At 40.9% G+C, this 21,237-nt stretch overlaps 1 protein-coding gene across 5 annotated transcripts in view; it reads left to right on the plus strand.

The window, feature by feature from the left end:
- Son (SON DNA and RNA binding protein) overlaps positions 1-21,237 on the plus strand; it is a 32,115-nt gene that overhangs the window by 4,669 nt on the left and 6,209 nt on the right. For 3 of the 5 annotated variants that reach the window (XR_013113654.1, XM_034515701.2, XM_034515700.2), the window contains exons 3-8: positions 1,901-7,846; positions 9,362-9,522; positions 11,430-11,576; positions 11,870-12,058; positions 18,421-18,531; positions 19,299-19,415. Coding sequence is in view for 4 of the 5 variants with exons in the window: in XM_034515701.2 (XP_034371592.1) it covers positions 1,901-7,846; positions 9,362-9,522; positions 11,430-11,576; positions 11,870-12,058; positions 18,421-18,531; positions 19,299-19,415 (6,671 nt within the window). In the remaining variant the exon portion in view is untranslated. Of the gene's footprint in view, positions 1-1,900; positions 7,847-9,361; positions 9,523-9,752; positions 11,276-11,429; positions 11,577-11,869; positions 12,059-12,155; positions 12,556-18,420; positions 18,532-19,298; positions 19,416-21,237 lie in introns of those variants that run through there. The other 2 variants (XM_034515702.2, XM_034515703.2) reach the window with 2 other exon arrangements.

Here is a 21,237-nt window from a genome sequence, read left to right on the forward strand (position 1 = left end):
TCTTGTTTGGTTAGGTATAAACTACCTTTTCATGCTGTGAAATAAGCAATAGAAAATGATTAATTTTTTTTTGATATGATGTTTAGTGTTGGTATTGTTTTTTTTTTTTTTTGTAGTAGGGATCACTGGTATATTTGCCTAGCCATTTTCTTAAGATTTATCATTTAAAATCTATAGGGTAAATTTTACTATGTGGTTGTAAGGTAGAATGTAAACTGTCTTATCTGAAATAGGAAGTTGAAATGTTAGAGCTGTATTGCAAGAATACAGTGTTTAGGGAAACATGGTTTTATCAGAATAGAACAGTTAAAAACAGTGAGCTCTAGTTGCCTTGTCTTTGTTTAGGCATTCTTATTTAGAAGCATTCACTTGAACTTTGTTGAAAACTTACATGTTCTTGGTGTACTTTTTTGTTGTTCTGTCTTCCTGGAGTTCAAAACCAGGGACTGTACAGTTTTTGTTTTTGTTTTTGACTTTTCGAGACAGGGCTTCTCTGTTAGCCTTGGCTGTCCTGGAACTCACTCTGTAGACCAGGCTGGCCTCGAACTCAGAAATCCTCCTGCCTCTGCCTCCCAAGTGCTGGGATTAAAGGCGTGCGCCACCACTGCCCGGCCCCAGGAACTGTACAGAATGTCAACAGTTTGGGCAAGGCCCCTTTGTCTACCATGTAATGGATTGATTTAGGCTTACAGAGTCCTCCTGTTGCAGAATGAGTGCTGTATCATTCTTGTATAAACGAGATGAATAAAATATTAGGAGTTATTCAATGAGAGCATTTTCTATCATATAGGACTTTATTGACAATCTTTGTGCATTTTTGGACATTAATCTTAGGAACTCTGTAATGAGAGGTTTTTTGGGGGGGGCTTTTTTGTTTTTGTTTTTAAGTAGGAATTGAAATAACAAAAATATAAAGAAAATTCACTGATGTAGTTTTAAAATAACTTACTATAAGCTGGGCAGTGGTAGCGTATGCCTTTAATCCCAGCATTTGGGAGACAGAGGCAGGCGGATTTCTGAGTTAGAGGCCAGTCTGGTGTACAGAGTGAGTCCCAGGACAGCCAGGGCTACACAGAGAAACTGTCTCGAAAAACAAACAAAAAACAAAAAAATAACTTACTATAGTTTGAGAACAAAGTTTTTTGGGGGGGGGGAGGTGCTTTTTTGAGAAAGGGTCTCGAGTTTGTAATTCTGAATGGCCTAGAACTCACAGATCTGCCAGCTTCTGCTTCCAGAATGCTGAGATTAAAGGTATATGCCATCATACCCAGCCTAAGAAAAAAATAATTTTCAAAATATTATTACTTTTGTGTCCACATGTGGGTAGGTAGATAGCCTCCCCTCCCTCCCGCGTGTGTGTGTGTGTCTGTGTGTCTGTGTGTGTGTGTGTGCTGCTTCATTTGTGGAAGGAAGTCAGGTAATTCATGAGAGTTGGTTTTCTTCTACATATGGATCCTCACAATTAAAGTCAGATTATCAGGTTTGCTGTGTCTTCACTCATTGATGCATCTCACTGTGCCTGAGGAAAAATAACTTTAGATTTTAATGGAACATATTTTTTTTTTTATTCTGCCAGTGGTAAAAATTGAACTCAGGGCTCTGATCATGCTAAGCAAACATTCTTTCCATTGAGCTTTATTCTATCTTAAAACATAATTAAGTTAGTTCTAAATAGGTATTTATGTTACACCAAGAATTTATTTTGATGCAGACTTCAGTTGTATAAGTACTCGAAAAATGGAAACCATCACGTTTACTGCTTTGTAGACAATAAATTATTTTGTAAGTTTTTATTCACAGTAAGGTGAAGTATACTGTGGTTTCTACATGTAAATGAAAATAGTGGCAATTTATATGAATCTACTTTGGGAAATAACTGACAGTTTTTCATTATTTTCAGACTTGAAAGAGGCCTCCAGAAAAAGTCGATGTGTATCTGTACAAACAGATCCTACTGATGAAGTTCCCACCAAAAAGTCAAAGAAGCATAAAAAGCACAAAAACAAAAAGAAGAAAAAGAAGAAAGAAAAGGAAAAAAAATATAAAAGACAAACAGAAGAATCTGAGTCCAAGCTGAAATCTCATCATGATGGGAATGTTGATCTAGAATCTGATTCCTTCTTAAAGTTTGATTCTGAACCTTCAGCAATGGCACTGGAACATCCTGTAAGAGCATTTGGCTTCTCTGAGGCCAGTGAAACCCCCTTAGTGCTAGAACCTCCAGTAGTCTCAATGGAGGTTCAGGAGTCACACGTCTTAGAGACTCTGAAGCCAGCTACAAAAACTGCAAAACTGTCGGTTGTGTCTACATCAGCAATCTCAGAGCAGTCTGAGCAGCCTGTGCCAGTGATGCTGGAACCATCAATGACAAAATCAATTCTGGATTCCTTTGCAGCAGCACCAGTGCCTATGTCAACAGCAGTGCTGAAGTCACCTGAGCCCGTTGTAACAATGTCAATGGAGTATCAGAAGTCTGTGCTGAAATCTTTGGAGACTATGCCTCCAGAGATATCAAAGACCCCGCTGGTAGAGCTTCCCATAGCAAAAGTGCTTGAGCCATCAGAAACCCTCACAATAGTATCAGAGACACCTACTGAGGTGCACCCTGAACCAAGCCCATCAACAATGGATTTTCCAGAGTCATCTACAACTGACGTGCAAAGATTGCCAGAGCAGCCTGTAGAAGCACCATCGGAGATCGCAGATTCATCCGTGACAAGACCTCAGGAGTCACTGGAGCTGCCTAAGACCACAGCGGTGGAGGTGCAGGAGTCGTCGGTGGCCTCAGCCCTGGAATTGCCGGGGCCACCTGCGACCTCCGTGCTGGAGTTGCAGGGGCCCCCTGTGACTCCAGTGCCGGAGTTGCCTGGGCCCTCTGCCACCCCAGTGCCAGAGTTGCCAGGGCCCCTTTCCACCCCAGTGCCTGAGTTGCCAGGGCCCCCTGCGACAGTAGTCCCTGAGTTGCCGGGGCCCTCTGTGACACCAGTGCCACAGTTGTCGCAGGAGTTGCCAGGGCCTCCAGCACCATCCATGGGGTTGGAGCCACCACAGGAGGTACCCGAGCCACCTGTGATGGCACAGGAGTTGTCAGGGGTGCCTGCAGTGCCAGCAGCAATAGAGTTGACAGGGCAACCTGCAGTAACAGTAGCAATGGAGTTGACCGAACAACCTGTGACGACGACAGAGTTCGAGCAGCCTGTGACGATGACAACGGTGGAACATCCTGGGCATCCTGAGGTGACAACAGCAACAGGGTTGCTGGGGCAGCCAGAGGCAGCAATGGTGCTGGAGTTGCCAGGACAGCCAGTGGCAACCACAGCGCTGGAGTTGTCTGGGCAGCCTTCGGTGACTGGGGTGCCAGAGTTGTCAGGGCTGCCTTCGGCAACTAGGGCACTGGAGTTGTCAGGGCAGTCTGTGGCAACTGGGGCATTAGAGTTGCCTGGTCAGCTCATGGCAACTGGGGCACTGGAGTTTTCGGGGCAGTCTGGGGCAGCTGGAGCACTGGAGCTTTTGGGGCAGCCCCTGGCAACGGGGGTGCTAGAGTTACCAGGGCAGCCTGGAGCGCCAGAGTTGCCTGGGCAGCCTGTGGCAACTGTGGCGCTGGAGATCTCTGTTCAGTCTGTGGTGACAACATCGGAGCTGTCAACGATGACCGTGTCGCAGTCCCTGGAGGTGCCCTCGACGACAGCGCTGGAATCCTATAATACGGTAGCACAGGAGCTGCCTACTACATTGGTGGGGGAGACTTCTGTAACAGTAGGCGTGGATCCCTTGATGGCCCAAGAATCCCATATGTTAGCTTCTAACACCATGGAGACCCATATGTTAGCATCCAACACCATGGACTCCCAAATGCTAGCATCCAACACTATGGATTCTCAGATGCTAGCATCCAATACCATGGATTCCCAGATGTTAGCCTCTAGCACCATGGACTCCCAGATGTTAGCCTCTAGCACCATGGACTCCCAGATGTTAGCAACTAGCTCTATGGACTCCCAGATGTTAGCAACTAGCTCTATGGACTCCCAGATGTTAGCAACTAGCTCCATGGACTCTCAGATGTTAGCAACCAGCAGTATGGACTCCCAGATGTTAGCAACCAGCTCCATGGACTCCCAGATGTTAGCAACCAGCAGTATGGACTCCCAGATGTTAGCAACCAGTTCCATGGACTCTCAGATGTTAGCAACCAGTTCCATGGACTCCCAGATGTTAGCATCTGGTGCTATGGATTCTCAAATGTTAGCCTCTGGCACTATGGATGCTCAGATGTTAGCATCTGGTACCATGGATGCCCAAATGTTAGCATCTAGTACCCAGGATTCTGCTATGATGGGTTCAAAATCTCCTGATCCCTATAGGTTAGCTCAGGATCCTTACAGATTAGCTCAGGATCCCTATAGGTTGGGTCATGACCCCTATAGGTTAGGCCATGATGCTTACAGGTTAGGACAGGACCCTTATAGATTAGGCCATGATCCCTACAGACTAACTCCAGATCCCTATAGGGTGTCACCCAGGCCCTATAGAATAGCACCCAGGTCCTATAGAATAGCACCTAGGCCATACAGGTTAGCACCTAGACCCTTGATGTTAGCATCTAGACGGTCTATGATGATGTCCTATGCTGCAGAACGTTCCATGATGTCATCTTATGAACGCTCTATGATGTCTTACGAACGCTCTATGATGTCCCCTATGGCTGAACGCTCTATGATGTCGGCCTATGAGCGCTCCATGATGTCAGCTTATGAGCGCTCCATGATGTCTCCTATGGCTGAGCGTTCTATGATGTCAGCTTATGAACGCTCTATGATGTCAGCTTATGAGCGTTCCATGATGTCTCCTATGGCTGATCGATCTATGATGTCCATGGGTGCCGACCGGTCTATGATGTCATCGTACTCTGCAGCCGACCGGTCTATGATGTCATCGTACTCTGCAGCTGATCGATCAATGATGTCATCTTACACTGATCGGTCAATGATGTCTATGGCAGCTGATTCTTATACTGATTCTTACACTGATTCCTATACGGAGGCATATATGGTGCCACCTTTGCCTCCTGAAGAGCCCCCAACAATGCCACCATTGCCACCTGAGGAACCACCAATGACACCCCCATTACCTCCTGAGGAACCACCAGAGGGTCCAGCATTATCCACAGAACAGTCAGCATTAACAGCTGACAATACTTGGTCTACAGAGGTGACATTACCTACTGAAGAATCTGTATCACAGCCTGAGCCTCCTGTGAGTCAAAGTGAGATTTCAGAGCCTTTGGCAGTACCTGCTAATTATTCAGTGTCAGAATCCGAGACTTCAGTGTTAGCATCAGAGGCTGTTATGACTGTTCCAGAACCTGCAGGAGAGCCCGAGTCTTCAGTTACATCAATACCAGTTGAGTCTGCTGTAGTAGCAGAACATGAAATGGTTCCAGAGAGACCAGTGACTTACATGGTTTCTGAGACTACCATGTCAGCTGAACCAACTGTGTTAACTTCAGAGGCTTCTGTTATGTCGGAGACATCAGAAACATACAATTCCATGAGACCATCAGGACATGCTATCTCAGAGGTACCTATGTCACTCTTGGAACCAGCAGTAACTATTTCACAGCCAGCAGAGAGCAGTCTAGAGCTCCCATCCATGGCTGCCCCAGCACTTTCCACTATGACTACCACAGAATCTCCTGTTGTTGCTGTCCCAGAACTTCCTGCTGTGGCTGACCCAGAGCCTCCCATTATGGCTGTCCCAGAACCTCCCACTGTGGTTGTCCCAGAACCTCCTGTGGCTGCTCCAGAGCCTCCTGCCATGACTACTCCAGAACTTTGCTCCTTATCTGTCTCAGAACCTCCTATGGCTGTCCCAGAGCTTCCACCTTTGGCTGACCCAGAACATACTACCACTGCAGTGTCAGGTGTTTCTTCCCTGGAGCCTTCTGTGCCTATCTTGGAACCAGCAGTATCAGTCCTTCAGCCTGTTATGATTGTTTCAGAACCATGTGTTCCTGTCCAGGAACCCACTGTGGCAGTTTCAGAACCTGCTGTCATAGTCTCAGAGCACACTCAAATAACATCACCTGAGATGGCTGTAGAGTCTTCATCAGTAATAGTGGAATCTAGTGTTATGTCATCACAGATTATGAAAGGAATGAATTTACTTTCTGGTGATGAAAATCTTGGGCCAGAGGTTGGCATGCAGGAGACTCTGTTGCATCCAGGTGAAGAGCCACATGATGGAGGACACTTGAAAAGTGACTTGTATGAAAATGAATATGATAGAAATGCAGACCTTACTGTAAACAGTCATTTAATTGCAAAAGATGCAGAGCATAATACAGTGTGTGCTACTTCTATTGGTCCTATTGGTGAAACAAGTGAAGAGAAAACTTTGCCTATTAGTGAGTCTAAAGAAATGACAGAATTGGATACCTGTCCTCCTGTTAGTGAAGCTGATGTAGGAAGAAGTCTGTCTTCTCAGCTTGCTCTGGAATTAGATACAGTGGGAACTAGTAAGGGGTTTGAATTTGTCTCAGTGTCTGTACCCATTTCAGAGAGTAAATATGATGTTGAAGTATCTGGAACTACTCAGGATACTGAACATGACATGGTAATTTCGACTAGCCCCAGTGGTGGCAGTGAAGCAGACATAGAGGGACCTTTGCCTGCTAAAGACATTCATCTTGATTTGCCATCAACTAATCTTGTTTGTAAGGATGTGGAAGACTCATTACCTATAAAAGAGAGTGACCAGACAGTGGCAGTGGCTCTTAGCCCTAAAGAAAGCAGTGAAGATACAGAAGTACCTCTTCCCAATAAAGAAATCGTTCCCGATTCAGGATATTCTGCCAGCATTGATGAAATTAATGAAGCTGACTTAGTGAGACCATTACTTCCTAAGGACATGGAGCGTCTTACAAGCCTTAGAGCTGGCATTGAAGGACCTTTACTTGCTAGTGAGGTTGAACGTGACAAGTCAGCTGCCAGTCCAGTTGTAATTAGTATACCAGAAAGAGCTTCAGAGTCATCTTCAGAGGAAAAGGATGATTATGAAATTTTTGTAAAAGTTAAAGACACACATGAAAAAAGCAAGAAAAATAAAAACCGTGACAAAGGTGAGAAGGAGAAGAAAAGGGACTCTTCCTTAAGGTCACGGAGTAAGCGTTCCAAGTCTTCTGAACATAAGTCACGTAAGCGTACTAGTGAGTCTCGTTCTAGAGCAAGGAAGAGATCATCTAAGTCCAAGTCTCATCGTTCTCAAACACGTTCACGGTCACGTTCAAGACGCAGGAGGAGGAGTAGCAGATCAAGATCTAAGTCTAGAGGAAGACGGTCTGTATCAAAAGAGAAACGCAAAAGATCTCCAAAGCATAGATCCAAGTCCAGGGAAAGGAAAAGGAAAAGATCAAGCTCCCGAGACAACCGGAAAACAGTTCGAGCTCGGAGTCGAACTCCTAGTCGCCGGAGTAGGAGTCACACTCCTAGTCGGAGGAGACGGTCTAGATCTGTTGGTAGAAGGAGAAGTTTCAGCATCTCCCCAAGCCGCAGGAGCCGAACCCCCAGCCGCAGGAGCCGAACCCCCAGCCGCAGGAGCCGAACCCCCAGCCGCAGGAGCCGAACCCCTAGCCGCAGGAGCCGAACCCCCAGCCGCAGGAGCCGAACCCCCAGCCGCAGGAGAAGATCAAGGTCTGTGGTAAGAAGACGAAGCTTCAGTATATCACCAGTCAGATTAAGGCGATCAAGAACACCTTTGAGAAGAAGGTTTAGTAGATCTCCCATTCGTCGGAAAAGATCCAGGTCTTCTGAAAGAGGCAGATCACCCAAACGTCTAACAGATTTGGGTGAGTCATGCTTTACATTGTAATAGGGCATGATTTAAGCTTAATTTCTGATCTTGAGTCAAAAGCAATATTTTGGGTTATTGATTTAAAGATCATTAGATTATGTTTAGAAAAAAGGGGGAAGTGCACTTAAAAAGTAAAAAAGACCTGCTGTGGGGAATGTGTCAGAGTCTTGATGTACTGGGTATTTTGCCTTAAGTAGATGGAGAAACCTTACAAGTCAGATCATTGTGTGTTGTGTGTATTTCATTTCAACACATGACCTTGCAAATAAGCAGAATTCTTATTTAGTAATTTTTATTGGAGGGGGTCTCTTTTCTGTCTTCCCTTTCTTTTCTTCTCTTTTCTTTTCTATTTTCTTTTCTTTTTCTGAGACAGGGCCTTAGTCTGTAGTTTATGTTGGCCTGGAACTTAACTGTGTAGCCAGCCCAAAGTGGTTATTTTCTTTCCTCAGATTCCTGATGGCAGGGCTTTCAGACTGAGCCACCATGCCTGACTTTAGCCAGCCTATCTTAAGGTGGCAGTCTAGGGTTGGTAGATGGATTTCATAGGTTATTGAAATTAAGAACTTTTGTGTCTAGGGAGTTAACTGAATTAATGATGCAACCTTTTTAATGAAGTGATAATCTGTTGTCTATAAAAATAAATGTTTTTTCTTATTAAAACTTGAAGTATTTTTACCTGCTGGGTATTTTATCCTATTTCCAATAGATAGGACATTCTTGGTTTGTAAAGACAGTGAAGGTAGTAGAATTTGTATTCAGTTTAGCAAGAGTTTTCTGATGTCTCTTCTCAGAACAGAGAAATAGTAGGAAATTCTCACTGATTTTAAGTTAGTGTAGGAAGTTGGTAGAATGCATTCCTTTTACCAAAGGATAATACTTAGGAGAATAGAATGTGGTAATTGCCTTAGTAATAGTGTAGGGGTCATGTTTACACAATGGAGAGGAATAATAATTCTTACTCAGTGAAGGCTTGTTGAAAGAGATGACACTTGAGCTTAACAAGGGATTAAGTTGTTTTCAGATTATAATGAGGTTTGTCTAAGACAAAGACTAGCTTTTATAGCCCACTATGTAAGTTGAGGTTGACCTTAAACTTCTGATACTTCTGCCTCCACCTCCCAAGTGCTAGGGGGATAGCAGTTTTATAGAATGCTGAGGGTTGAACCCAGGGCTGGGCCTATACATGTTTGGTACGCATTCTTCAACTGAACTGCATACCTAGTATGAAAATGAGAATGGTTTAAGTCATGCTAATTTTAGGAAATAACATTGCTTTTGGCAAACTTGTGCCTTATAATTTGTGGTTAGTTGATGATCATAAATTCACAGTAAGCTATTGTGTGTAACATTTGAATTGGAAACATAGTGTTAATTGTTGAAAAGGACCCATTCACCTGAATCATGTCTCAGACTGGGGGCCTTTAATGTCACTGTATATCATACTGTTGACAGAACTAAAATGTGTATATAGCTTTTAGGAAAACTGCTTCCTGTATTTTTCCTCTTACAGATAAGGCTCAGTTACTTGAAATAGCCAAAGCTAATGCAGCTGCCATGTGTGCTAAGGCTGGTGTTCCTTTACCACCAAACCTAAAGCCTGCACCTCCACCTACAATAGAAGAGAAAGTTGCTAAAAAGTCTGGAGGAGCTACCATAGAAGAACTAACTGAGGTAAGCTAGACAGAATTTGTTTCCATTCTTAAATGGATTTTTCCATGGATGTTGACTCTGGAGCGTGCCAAAACCTGAATTGTGGGCTGAACTGATAATGGCTGGCACCGAGTGCCCAAAACCCGAAATACAGATGTGGCAGCGGCAGAAGCTCTGTTTAGCAGGCCATTATCCGGGATGGCTAAGCTCCGCTAGCTAAAAAGTTACTTCCCATTACTTTTGCTTTCCAGTTTTAGAAGCCAAACTGACTGAGGAGTGGAACGGTTCGTTTGAATGGAGGAGGTGTTGAGTGAGCAACACGCAGAAGCTCGCCTACAGTTTCGTTTCCATTCACGACGTGTTCACTGATCGCCAAGAGTGTACTGCATATACGCAAAGACACAGACAATCTTCAGAAATGATCTTTTGCCACCGGAGCTTGGAAATTAATGAGAATAGCTGGCCATTGCCTGAAAGGAACTTCTTTCGCATCAACATTTCGGGTTTTGGCTGTTTGGTACCAGCCATTGGCGATAATGGCCGGCCATTATCAGTTCTTCCTGCGGTTCGGGTTTTGGCAGTAACATATTTTAAATATACTTATTTTTGTTTTTAAAAATTTGATCTTTTGAAATTGAGGCTTTTGGGGGAAGCTTTGTTTTACTTTAATATTTTTTTGTGTGTGTGTGGGGGAAGTCGCTGAAACGTTGCTGCTAGGATCCAGAAATAACACACTGTTTCATATACTGAAACTTGTTCTTGGCTAGCCTTATGCCAGCCTGCCACTGTCAACATATTCTGTTCCCATTGGTTACATGCTTGATACACTCTTGTGTTTTTGGCTAATTGAGCTTTTTAATTCTATTGTAATATTTTCAATTGATAATAGATGTGATAAATTCTGCTTGTATAGACAGGTCTACTAAAATTTACTCTTAACCTTTTTATAAATGGAATCTGTCCTTTGCTTCTGAGGATGGAATTGACTTTGTGTGTTGGACTGCATCAATTGCGCCCTCTCCATCATGCCTTATTTTCCATTCTTAAGTTACAGTCCTGAAATAAATTTTAAAAAACATTTATGGAGAGAGAATGTTACTATTTACCCTGCTACAAGTGTTTAAAATCTTTACCGTACATTTGGGGATTACAAAGTTTCTTAATTTGTTTCTTCACTTTGATTCATTATACTATGAATTATAACTTAAAAAGACCTAGCAAAAAGCCTCTATTGCTTACTTACCAAATGCAAGCTCTTTATCTAAAACTAGGACTGCTTAGCGTTTGCTGTTGTTTGCCTCATCTTCAGCGTTCTCGTCCCTCTGACAAGTCTCTCCCAACCTGCTTACCACCACCTGACCAAGATGACTTCCCTTTCCTTCCTATTTCTTGTTCTTTACTGTGGGAATTTTGCTTAGAACTCCTGAAGGAATATTCTTTGATCCTTAAACCCTGCCTGAATATTCTCTTAAGCCTTTGTTCTTTTAGCACTTATGTACCGTTTGTATTATATCAGTTTGCACTTGTTACTGTGTTGCTCTGTAAAAAGGTTCTTCAATTACTTCATGTGTATGTACTTTTGTCTCGTATTAGATTGTAAGCTCCTTTGGAGCAGGGACCATGTCTTTCCCTTTATTTTATCTTATTTTTTTCCTTTCTTTTTTCTTTTCTCTCTTTTTTTCTTTTCTTTCTTTTTATTTTTTCCCAAGACAGTGCCCAGTACAGTGCTCTGCACATAGTAGGTGCTCAATAAATGTTGTTGACTGACTGAGCAGCCAGTGTGTGTTTAAATAATAGCTAATGTTCTAAATTATGGTTTTATAAGCTACCATAAATGTTGATTACTTAAAATTGATCTTATATTACTTTGAAAAATACATCCCGTTTTTGTAAACCATATTCATCTTTTGTTTGTTTTTACTTTAAAGAAATGCAAACAGATTGCACAGAGTAAAGAAGATGATGATGTAATAGTGAATAAACCTCACGTTTCGGATGAAGAGGAAGAAGAACCTCCTTTTTATCATCATCCCTTTAAACTCAGTGAACCCAAGCCCATTTTTTTCAATTTGAATGTGAGTATTAGTAAAGTGCTATGGACTGATGAAGCAGCACGCCTTGTGGGACTGTTTGAAAACCCATGTGGAGTTTAACTGTTGTGATGAATAGTGGCAGCGTCTCCTGAACGTAGGGCTGGGAGAATTGTTCTGTAGTGGTATGCGTGTCTAGGATGTGTGAGGCTGTAGGTTCAACTTCTGGCACTGACAAACTAGAAGGAGCCTCTCCTTTAGACTGCATTGAAATTCTTTAGAAACCATCTATAGATGGTGTCTATTACAATGCACTCTAATTAAATACTATATTTCAGATTGCTGCAGCAAAGCCAACGCCACCAAAAAGCCAAGTAACATTAACAAAGGAGTTTCCTGTGTCATCTGGGTCTCAACATCGGAAAAAGGAAGCAGATAGTGTTTATGGAGAGTGGGTTCCAGTGGAGAAGAATGGTGAAGAAAGCAAAGATGATGACAATGTTTTCAGCAGCAGCTTGCCCTCAGAGGTAAGTAGAAGGAACAGCACATGTTTGTTTTGATATCTGAATCTTTCATTTTATTGTTATTTTATATCTGATTTGGATTCTGTTTCACTCTTCTTAGGGCCGGGTTAAACGGCAGGGCCGGGTTAAACGACAGATGAAACAACCCGCAGCTTCTCATTTGACAGTAACTCGATGCAATTCACTTTGTGGAACGAAGCCACAAAGTGAAAAGCATCGAATTGCAGAGAAAAGTGTTATCACATCCCTACCCAACATTGGGCCCTCCATGCACTTGTGGGAAGGTAGCCCAAGGTACAACTATTTAGCTTCCCGTTTTGCTTCAAGGCTCTATAGCTCTAGATTTTGGTGGTAGCAAGTTTATTGGGTGGAGGGATTGAGGGGAGAGAAGGCAGATGCTCAGGTTCAACACAAGAACTGCATTGGAAGAGTCATTTTAGGCTGATGTGAACATCTTGGGTACATAGCCCATCGCCCTTGTGTGGTGATGTCTTCCCATTTTTCTGGGTTTTCAGTAAGTTCCTCCCTTGTGCTACCTTAGCCCTTTCGAATTCTTGTGTTTAACCTCGTGTTCAGCCTTGGTTCTCCATTCCCTTCTCCTTCCCCTCTTTGCTACTATTAAAAGTTGGAGGAGTGGAATTTATATATTGAAATTTCTCAAGGCAATAGTTGTATCTTGTCAAAAATGACACAGTAACAATGCCAAATGTCAAAACAACCCCATTAAAATGCCGCCTGATTAAGTACTGTGCTGCTAATAAATACAGTGCACATGAGGACAGCAAACCTGTATATATATGTAAATATATATATATATCTGTATCTTTGTATGTATCTCTGTATCTGTATCTTTGCTGTGTCTTTTAATAAACAGTTTACTTTTATTTAACTTGTTGTGCAAAATCACGCTTGGGGATTGGGAAGGGTGGAGACTGAGTAGGGGCGGTGGGAGTTAGAGACTAGCAGCCGTCACCTTGCCCATGGCTTCCAAAGCCTTGACATTCGTCTAAGGATTGGACTTAGATACCTGACGCCCTTATGGACGCCTTTTTCTTGCAGTTCTGGGATATGTAGGTCTGAGAGACCTCTACTCTTCACTTGAGGTTCCCTACATTGGCCATAAACATTTTCCAGTAAACACTTGCAATTCTACAAAGAAATCTTATGAATCAAAGTAAACAGAACTCAAATCAAACTTTTTCATGCAGTACTTTTCCCCAGAGAAATTCAAAGGCGACATTTTCACTGTGTTTTTTTGACCTGCGGCATTTTGAATGGGAACAGTTCTATATAATAATGTTGAACATGAGTGCCAGTGCAGCTAACTTACTTAAAGGTGATGGTCGGTATTCACATGGAGTTCAGTAACAGAAGCATGTTACACCAGCACCAGTGAGGAGGAGAGAAGCTGGTTTGGACAGTGCTTTTTACAAGTTCAGTGCTCATTTACTAATCCCCAAATCAGGCTCCTGTCACATCTCAGGAGAGAAAGCTAACCGACATTTACAGCTGACTTAATCTTCTTGTGCTAGCCAGATATAAACCAGGTGAGGGCTGTACAGATTTAGATGTCCTGGACATGCGCTTTAGTAATTTATTACAGATGAAGCATTTGAAACAGTTGGAAAGAACATAGTTAGACAAGAATCTCCTGTATAGCAAAGACTTAGAAATACTGTGGAATTCTTAGAGATTTTCCTGAGAAAATTATAACTGTTGAATCATGGGGAAAGTGCGTAGTACATGTTGATTATACTTTTTGACCAAGAAAAAGTATTATAATTTATGACTGCCATCTTCATTCTCAACACTAAGTGATGCTTTAGCCTTATTTCCCATCAGAAGTCAGTGTTCAGAGAGGATGGTGACACAGAACAAAAGGAAAGCTCTACCCGTGCTCAGATGATGTCTTGAAAGAGGAGTGCAGGGTGAGCTCTCTTGAGCTACTAATTCAGATTTAGACATGGAGTATCAGAATTAACTGCAGCTGTAATGAAAAGAATCCCAACTTTGTAAGAACCAAGGGACAAGATTGATTTGCTTTCAAATCTGCATTTCGTTAACTGTTAAAGGCGCCAGAGAAAAGCTGACAAATGATAATACTCAGTTGTTACTTAGTTACCATGTAAGTGTACTAGTTTTGTAGAACCAGTGGAGACTTAGGTTGACGTGTTCTGGGAGCAATGACCCTTCTGATTTTAGTAGGGCTTCCAATGAGTTGGGTTTTTTTTTGTTTGTTTGTTTGTTTTGTTTTGTTTGAGTAATATATTTTTTTAATTGCAAGGTAGTTTTGTTTTTTTTTAAATCGGTCTTTTTTGTTTTAATAAGTATAATTGAAGCTTATGGTTCATCAGTCTTGACCATAAAACATTTCAGCAAAGATTACAGAATTTTATCTTCACAAGGGCTAAGTTGTCCGTGTAATTCCTAATCCCACAACTGTCTTGGACATGATTGTGCTGATGTGAGCGATAGACATGGACGAAACTGTAAAGCCATGTTGTGAAAAACAACTCATCAGATCCTTCTGCCATAGCACCGTCTCCCAGAGACCGGCCAGCAGCATCCTCAGTGAGGACTGACTACAGAACTTTTGACAGATTTGTGTGAGTCTGAGTTACAAACAAGAAAGTGGAAAGTACTAGAAGAATAGTCTTCAGGGGCAGCTCCTTAACAGGGTTAGCACAGGGTTACTGATGAGAGGACTAGAGCAGTGCAGACGCACACGTGGAGGACTCTGACTGCTCAGAACTACTGATGTGGGATTTACACATGCATTGCTTTATAGCCACCCAACTGTAGTTATTGCTCAGATGTTAACATTTCTGTCTCAAGCAGTTTGTCAGGTTTGTATTATTGGATCATATCTACATCCTATTAGCTAAAATTCTCTTGAAAGTGGAGACTCCTAGTTCATGAAGTTTATCAACGGTGACATCTTGGACAAGGAAGAAAACTAACTGCATCTGGAGTACAGACAGGCTCTTGAATTGAGACACTCCAGAACGATGTGTAGCCTTCTCTCTCTCTCTCTCTCTTTTTTTTCTTTAGATTTTTATAAGTTGTTATCTGAATTTCTCTGAAGCACTTAGGAGAAAAATATTAATTCATTTAGATAAACTCAATGCTATAAGATTTTGAATAATAAAAATATTCATGATTCATTAAAAAAACAATGACTTAGGGATGTTTTATGTTGATGTGCCTTTTCATTTTGAAGTTGACAGTATCTTATATAACTGGTGCATTTTAATAATTTTGTTAAGTATTTTAAATGCTTTATATGTTAGAGGTTTTTTTTCTTTAGGTATTTTGTTAAGATTTTCTTTTATACTCTTTGAGGTACCTGCAGTCACCTGTGTAGAAAATGTAGTGTGTCCTGTCACACTTAACTTTTAACCTTTGCTCCCTTATCAGTCACTGACATCTGTGAAATTCTTACAGTACACCTTTGTTGTTTCTAAAAGTCACTGGGCTTAATGAGAGGGGCGAATAAAGTGAATGGAGAGGTTAAAGTACACCTGTAAAGGGGCCTTACATGGATGTGATGATGGGACATAAAACTGGATAACGTGATAATATTGGCAGGTTTTAGAGGATCTGCACCCTGCTTTAGAAAAAGATCAAAGAAATGGGATTGTGTATTAACACAAAGGGAGAATTGAGTGTTTTTGTTGCCGTACCTACGTAGTGCCATCAGATAGTTACTTTACAGATGTGCATCTTACACGTTGGGAAGCAAGATGACCTGCTCATCTACCAGTGGGAACATAAAGTGTGGTAATGTGACAAATGTCTCACAGATTTTTTTTTTAAATCTCTTAGTTTGTAGAAGGGCTTTATCTTGGGACATTTTTCATGTTTGTTTAATAGGCTGGTTGAGATTTTAAAACTTTTTTCAATGTAGCAATCATCAGCCATTAATTTCCCCAAATTAGCTGTGTGGACTTTTTTGTTTTTGTTTTCTAAGACAGGGTCTCTACATAGCTTTGGCTGGCCTGAACTCTATATGTAGACCAGGCTCTCCTCAAAGCCAGACAGATCTGCTTCCTAAGTGTTGGGATTAAAGGTGTGTGCCACTATGCCCAGCTAGTTCTTGTATTTTATGTGTTTTAATTAGGCTATGTAACATTTGGTTTGGGGACCTCGGTTAGTCCTTTATGTTTTAGAATATAATATGGATTGCCTTGAAAAGCTGGGTAAAATTTTTGTAGATCTTAAAAGCATCCCCCATCTTTTACGGTGCTAGAGACGCAGGGCTGGGACAGCGCTCTGTTGCTGAGCTGTACTCTCAACCTAAGACGAGTCTCTCAATCTGAATATATTTTCACAGTAAATTAGGAAATTAAGTAAAATTCTGATATGAACTTGCTGCTTTATTTGCTAAGCCTGTTGAATAAATGTAGTGTATTAGGAAATAGTTGTAATTTAAACATTACGGTTATTACATTAAACATGCTTTTTACAATGAAATGTAAATTTGAAACTTACTAGAAGTATTTAGGTTATTTCTCAATGTAATATAATAAATATCATAGGTAAATATGCCTATGAAGGATGGATTATTAGTTTTCTTTTTTTTTTTTTTTAAACTTGAGAATATCTAGTTTTTGGAGCTAAATGCATTTTTTTTTTTTTTTTTTTTTTATGGCTTATATTTGGAAGTTGGAAGGTCTGATTGGAGTGAGCACACTTTCCCCAGTGATTTTAGTTCCCTGTGCCCTAACACCCTACCGCTGCAGAGTACTTTGAAACCAAAGCAAGTCTAAGAAGGCTGTGAGATGGTCCATGTCTCATTTGGCGGTTTGGTGGGATAACTCCACTTGACACTTTAGGTGACATCTCAGGTAGTCCTAGGAAACATAAATTGTGGTCTGAAATAACTATATTCATTGAAAGACCCAGGAATTACATGGAACAGATTTGAGTCCCAAGAATTAAATCAACTCACAGTAAACACAGAAGGTGAATACAGTGTGTTGGTGTGATTACACATAGGTTGTCTTTATATAGGCTTTAAAAAATAATTTACTGTTAACTAAGCAAGTAAGAGCATTCATTCGAAGTAAATAGTCTAATAAGCACAAATTATGGGAATTTTATGCATTTTATGCCAGAGAAGTATACTTTGTAGAAAAATGACTTAGTCAAAGGAGTCTCAGATAATTTCAGTTAAGATAACAGAATACTATGTAAGGGAATCTAAAATTGGAAAAAAGGACACTTAGTCCTATACATAAAATATTATTCTTAGTCCTATGTAGATTTATTTTTCTAGGAATTATATACAGTATACAGTATTACATCACCTTCTCCTTAAAAAAAAAGCTACCTTACAGATTTATTTGTAATTTGCATGTAGAATCTACTACTGAATTTTTATATGTGAAGAAAAGTAAATCCTTGTATCAGATAATATTTTATAAAAAGTTATGTGAAATAACTGGGAAACACTCTTAGGTTAAATGATATTAGAAGAAAAAATAGTGTGTTGATATAACTCAGTTTGTGTCATAAACAAAACTCAAGTAATTCACAAGGTTTTTGTTCTGTGGTTAAGCCCTTAACAAATCTGACAGCTAAAAATTTTCCTTTAAGGATGGCTTTAAAAAGTTAAAATGACATCTGCTTAGCACAAGGGCTTTGTTTCCATTTTATAAAGAAACTGATGCTGATGATCTACTTGACCACTGAACTACATCTCAGCCTTCGCCTCAGTTTTAAGAGCTAGACTGATAGTATTTTGGGAGAGGACTTAAACACTTTTAAAAAATCAGCGTTATTTGTACATTACGGTCATAAGTGTTTGTAAATTCAAAATAGCTATATACTGAATGTCTATCGAGCTTGGGTTCTCAGGACCAAAGCATATCCATGCCCAACTTTGCTCTTGTGAAACATGGTGATGAGTAAAGAGCCATCCAGATTTTCATGCTTATCTGTTTGCCTATCGTAACACAGACTTGCTCACGACTCTGGAAGTTACAGTAATTATCAAATAGAGGATGATGAATTAGAAAAGTTAAAACTACCATCTTAAATGAAGTGGCTTGTTAGTACAGACTATAAATTCTAAGTTTAATGAAACTCAACAGTTACAGTTTGATATTGTAGAAAATATACTGATGAAATCAGTCAGAATTTAGTTTTGCCTCTGAATACTTGATAACTAACTTACCTTAATTGTCTTCTATTTTCCAGGAGTGCCCTCTTTGCCTTTTGAGAATCTTCTCATTTTCCAAGAATCTTAATATATAGACTATCGTTTATTTATTTTTACATGTAGCATTTAAAGCTATAGAAGCACCTGAGAGAATTAGGGTACTGTGGTAATGTGGGATAATTATCTATGTTTTCTTTCTTAGCCTGTGGACATTTCAACAGCAATGAGTGAACGGGCACTTGCTCAGAAGAGACTCAGTGAGAATGCATTTGACCTTGAAGCCATGAGTATGTTAAATCGAGCTCAAGAACGGGTATGTAGCTAAGTGCGAATTTCACTAACACCATTCCAGGGTGTATAAGCGGGGACTGGAGACACAGAGTTTACATATGCTGTTTTATATTTTATACTTGTTACACTTTGTTCTTAGTAACTTACAAAATGACTTGACCTAATCACTAAGAAAATGCGCATAATATACTATAGCTAGACTTTACAGTCTTACGTGCGCATAGAATGCCCACAACTCCATGAGGTATAACTATTATTTTCCATTTTCAGCAAAGTGAACTTGCAATACTAGGTATGCATTAAATGCAATATGAATGGTACTTGATTGTATTACACACTAGGTGTTGTAATGTCTACTTTATAAAAAAAGTTTTCTGTTGATCATTTATGTTATGCCATGGATAGGTACAGAGTGTCATCCCATAGGAGCAGTCAGAGATCTAGACGCTCTTAGCATTCCTTTGACTACTATCTATGTATGATAGGTCAGATGGCAAAGACAGAGCTGTGGCCATGAGAGCATTTTTCCATCTATCTGTTATTTTAAAGAACGAGTGTTACAGTGATAATTTTTAGTTGGAGATGCATCGAATATCTTCAGATGCATTAGTGAATTTCATGGAATGCAGTAAAGCATATTTGGAAGAGTTAGAAAAACTTCAAACTTTAAATATATCATTATTTGGCCATTTTAGGTACCAAAGCCATTTTTCCTCTAAAGTGTTACCAGTGTGGCACTTTGATCAGTTCGGTAATTTTACTTAATGAAGATGACTCCTTTTTCTTCAGATTGACGCCTGGGCTCAGTTGAACTCTATCCCTGGGCAGTTCACAGGAAGTACGGGAGTACAAGTCCTGACACAGGAACAGCTGGCTAATACTGGTGCCCAAGCCTGGATTAAAAAGGTACACAAACTGTCACAAAATACAAAGCTAAGTTGTTTTTTTGTTTGTTTGTTTCTTTATAATAATACATTAGAAACGCAGAGGCAAGTGACTAACCTGAGTTCCTGAGTAAATCTACTATGTATATGCTCCAGGATGGACACTGAAGATGGGCTGAGATCCTGACACAGTCAATGCCAAATGTACAAATATGGCTGAAAAGCCACTCACTTTATATCTGGAGGTTGTTCTTTTTTATTTTTTTGCTGTTGGTTTTGGTGGGGGTGGTTTTACTTAACTGTTTTGAATGCTAACTGTACCAGGTGCTGTTCAGAATATTCCACAGTTCCTGTTGGACTACTAACCTAATCATTTCAGAGCAGTGGTTCTCAAAACTTTTCCTCATGGGATACTTTATTACAGGTTTAGTTTTGGTGGATCACTATCCCCAAGAACCCTTTGCCACCCTAATATTCCATTCCTCTGTCCTTGTCCTCTCATAGTGCCTGCACCCGCTTATAAATGCCTTTGCTCCTGCCTCTTATGCTGTCTAGCCCCAGGTCCCTAGATGGTGGTCAGCTATTAGATACACAAGTGGTTGGGAGGCCCTAATTAGTGCTGCATGTGGTAACCTTGCCATGGGGCTGAGAGGCTGGGGCGGGAGGGTGGCTGGAATGTGGGGTGGGCAGTTGTGAAGGGAGGGTGACAGGGTGGGATGGGCTGGAGATAACTATCTGTGGACCACCATTTAGGTCCTGGTAGCCTCTGGTGATCCACAGGCTCAATTTGAGAACCACTGACTTCATGAAAAAAACAGGATATGTAAGACCTAAAATCAAGGGAGAGGACGGACATCTCATGCTGCGAAGATGTAGGTGCACCTGGTCTCAGACTCCTGCAGTGGGATTGGTCAACTCCACCTACGGCTACCTCATTGTTGGGGGAGTCTTAGGTGGTTAGAAAAGGGTTTTTTGAAAAAACAAGGCTGTTGAAGGGCTGTGGTTTGGTTGGATGGGTGATGGGAAATTTGTTTCAGGAAACTGGGAGGCTGCGTGGTCTCTTGGATTGGGAAGGTTTCTTTGTCCTGCGGTACTCCTGACTCCTTGTGTGATCGTGGGCAAGTAATTCCTTGGACTTTGTGTCTCCCAATTGTCAAGTGGCTGGAGACAGGTTCTTACGATTGCCTCAGAGAGTGCAGAAGGGAAGGAAGGCACTGACTGTTGATAGAACTGGAGTGAGTGCTATCAGATGTGCTCAAGTTCTCAAAAACAAAGTTTTGGCTGCTTTGGATATTTAATAACATAACAGTTTCATAGCAGAAGCATTACCTGTGATTCTCTTATTAACAGATTAATATAAGGCATCATCCTCATTGTGCTTGCCTGGTTTTCCCCTTAAGAAATAGTTGCACGAGTATGTACCTAGGGATTGGTTTTGGAAAAAAAAAGGAATAATAATAATAATTGGATTTATTTTATACACTAATACCTTGTATAAATTATGAAAATGATAGTTGAAAAGTAGGAAGAATTAATTACATGTTTACTTTTTTTTTTGTGATATTGGATTTAAAACCTGGGACGTCGATTTAGGTGACAGTGAGCAAGTTTCCTGCCACAGAGCCCTGTATTGAGGCCTCCTTCATCCATCTGGTCTGGAAGCTGAGTGTTAAGGATTACAGGAAGTTAGACAGGAAGTTTTTTCAGTATTTATACACATAATAGTTGATGCACATTGCTAGGTACAAAGAAGCTTCTGGAGGGCTTTCACTGTAAATGTGCTGTTAATGTGCTTCTATAGATAGAGAGGAGGTAAACGTGAGTTTCCGAGGTGAGTGAGTCTT

This window comes from Arvicanthis niloticus, chromosome 12 (assembly GCF_011762505.2).
Source record: "Arvicanthis niloticus isolate mArvNil1 chromosome 12, mArvNil1.pat.X, whole genome shotgun sequence".
NCBI classification, from domain to species: Eukaryota; Metazoa; Chordata; class Mammalia; order Rodentia; family Muridae; genus Arvicanthis; species Arvicanthis niloticus.